Source organism: Penaeus japonicus, unplaced genomic scaffold, assembly GCF_977035675.1.
Source record: "Penaeus japonicus unplaced genomic scaffold, GWHDUDI00000001_assembly GWHDUDI00000016, whole genome shotgun sequence".
NCBI classification, from domain to species: domain Eukaryota; kingdom Metazoa; phylum Arthropoda; class Malacostraca; order Decapoda; family Penaeidae; genus Penaeus; species Penaeus japonicus.
The window spans coordinates 12,886,749-12,889,248 of NW_028234418.1; the positions used below are offsets into that span (position 1 = coordinate 12,886,749).

Here is a 2,500-nt window from a genome sequence, read left to right on the forward strand (position 1 = left end):
CGAGACAATGGCATAAGGTGTTGGAAGCGCTATTGTCCTCGTCACGGTGTTGCATCCTGCCGTCACCCAGCGGATCCTCCCAACTCTTGCAATCCCAGAGTATCATTCCTTGAAAAGGAGTGTGTTTCGGAGTCAGAACTAAAATTCATGTGATGATGCGGTGCAAGTGTTATGAGATGTACTTCTGTGTAGATTATATCCTTAGCTCGTTATCTTTAACTATTTTTTAATAAAAGGGATTTTGATTGTACAAGAACTCGATTGTTTCTCTTCTATACAAAATGATACAAATATTTTGTGTTTATCATTAATAATGATTTAAGAAGATCCCATCATATAATATGATAAAGGTAGAATTAGTATCTGAATGTTTCATCTAAATTTTAAAATCTAGAATTAGATGCTTTAAAATCAGACGAGTCTTCCCGACATGAATCTTAAAAGATACCTGACGTAGATATTAGTCATTCTATCAAAGTTATTACGACTTACAAACAATGAAATTGTTTGCCACCCCTTAGTTATCAAATTTTGAAGCATGGCAGGGGTGTCCCGTAGACTGTATCAACATTGACTAGGTGTCGCATATCCTTGGTCGCTTTGGTTAAGTGTATTGTCATCTCCATATGGCTGGACCTGTGACGTCACTCGGTGGTGCGTGACGTCATTTGGCTGCTACGATTAGAGCTCTCCGTCTTATTTTTTATTATTACATGTCTTCTAGCGTTCTCTTATAAGAGAATTGTGATTGGGATTCTCCTTAAACGATGCGGTTTATTGTCATTGAAAGTAACGTTATTTTTTGCCATAGGAACTTCATTATCTTGAGCTTATTAATGCTATTAGTATTCTTAATACTGTTGTATGACTATTATTGTTGTTATGATATGAATAATGATACTACTGATTATTATTATTGTTATTATTATTATTATTGTTATGACTGTTATCATTATTTTTATCATTACCATCATCATCATTATTTTGTCACCATTAATATCATCATTATCATTAACGTTAACAGCATCACAATAAACAAGTATTGTGTTCTTGACCTGTCCTTTCCGCACGTGCCAGCTGATCCTGGAAAGCAGGTCAGGTCACAGACAGGTGAAGCGGATGTCGGGGGGCGGGGGGTGTAAATTAGATTATTTTGTGTACGTGTTTGTTTGTTTGATTGTTTGACTTAGTGTGTGTATGTACGTGTGTGTTTGTGCGTGTGTTTGAATTCGAAACAGATGTATGAGTTCGCAGCATATGTTTGGCCAGTTTTCTGAGAAAGCCGTTGGCGTTTTTTTTTTTTTTTTTTCATTTGCTTAATAGTTCACTTCACTGTTGCCGTTTTCCAACGCCGCGTTTTTATAGAACAAAAAAACAATTATGATTTATATCACACTGAACAACAGTGCTTTTGTACGCACGAAGTGAAATATACATATATATTTAGCATCATTTGCATACACACCCGGATACGCGTCTGTTGGCATAATAGGTAATTTTATTTATTCTTCTTTTGATGTCAAACACCGGTGTTTATTCTCTCTCTGCCAATCTATGTTTATCCATCTGTGTATCTGTGTACTCACTATTATTTATCTATTTTTTTATTCATCTACATATCTATCAACCTCTCCCTCCGTGTGTGTGCATGTGTCTTCTTTTATCATTTGACTCTCATCTATCTCTTTCTCCCTTTTATTCTATAATTCCCTCCTTTTTACCTACCCCTACTTATCAGCTCCTACTTACCAGGGATGCCCCAAGTTCGCCACCGCCGCTTTCCGGCCACCTTGCCGTAAGCTCCGCCCACCTTTTCGTGGTCTCCATAGCAACCGCCAACAAACACTCCGTCACGTTTACGTTCGTCACTCGCCAGTGCCTGCTTGGAGTTCGTGAAGGAAGTGACAATTTTTCGTTCGGCGTCTTGACTTGCCTTGAGTCGAGGTGTTCGTCCCCGCGGCTTCCGTACTATTGGTTTTATCGAACTTTTGCTTGGTTTTATGGATTGGGATTTTTGTCCCGGACGCTGACAGGTGTTCAGTCAACACGAGAAAAAATAAGAATAACTATATGCGTAATAAACCACCAAAGGACTGATCGCATATTCAAGTGCGAAAGGGAAAGTAGTATCAATCAATCATGAGTTCTCAGGAAAAGAAGCGGGAACCCAGGACGGTTGTCATAAAGAGGGTAGGTAAGCTTCGATCAAAAGTGATCAATATCAATGGCAAGAAGTGGTGCATAAAACATGTTAAAAATGCGATATTTGAAAAGGAAAATATATATATATCTATATTTGTATTTAGATAGACATTGAAAGAACACCCATATTTATTGTGTACCACATATTTTCTCCAATTTACTCTTGAAACAGGATTGACATTAATCAAACGATTTCGGTAAACTGGAGTCACGTTTAGAAGAAAAGCAAGATCGAATATGTGAGACTGGCTTGTACACGCACCACTCTGGGGAGGGAGGGGGGGGGGAGGTAGAAGCC

At 38.3% G+C, this 2,500-nt stretch overlaps 1 protein-coding gene across 3 annotated transcripts in view; it reads left to right on the forward strand.

The window, feature by feature from the left end:
• Positions 1–2,500, forward strand: part of vari (MAGUK p55 subfamily member vari) — a 39,828-nt gene that overhangs the window by 18,587 nt on the left and 18,741 nt on the right. The window contains exon 1 of one of the 3 annotated variants that reach the window (XM_043010401.2): positions 1,947–2,190. The exons of the other annotated variants lie outside the window; for them this stretch is intronic. Within the exon in view, the coding sequence (XP_042866335.1) occupies positions 2,140–2,190 (51 nt within the window). The 5' untranslated portion in view covers positions 1,947–2,139. Of the gene's footprint in view, positions 1–1,946; positions 2,191–2,500 lie in introns of those variants that run through there. 3 annotated transcript variants of the gene reach the window in all.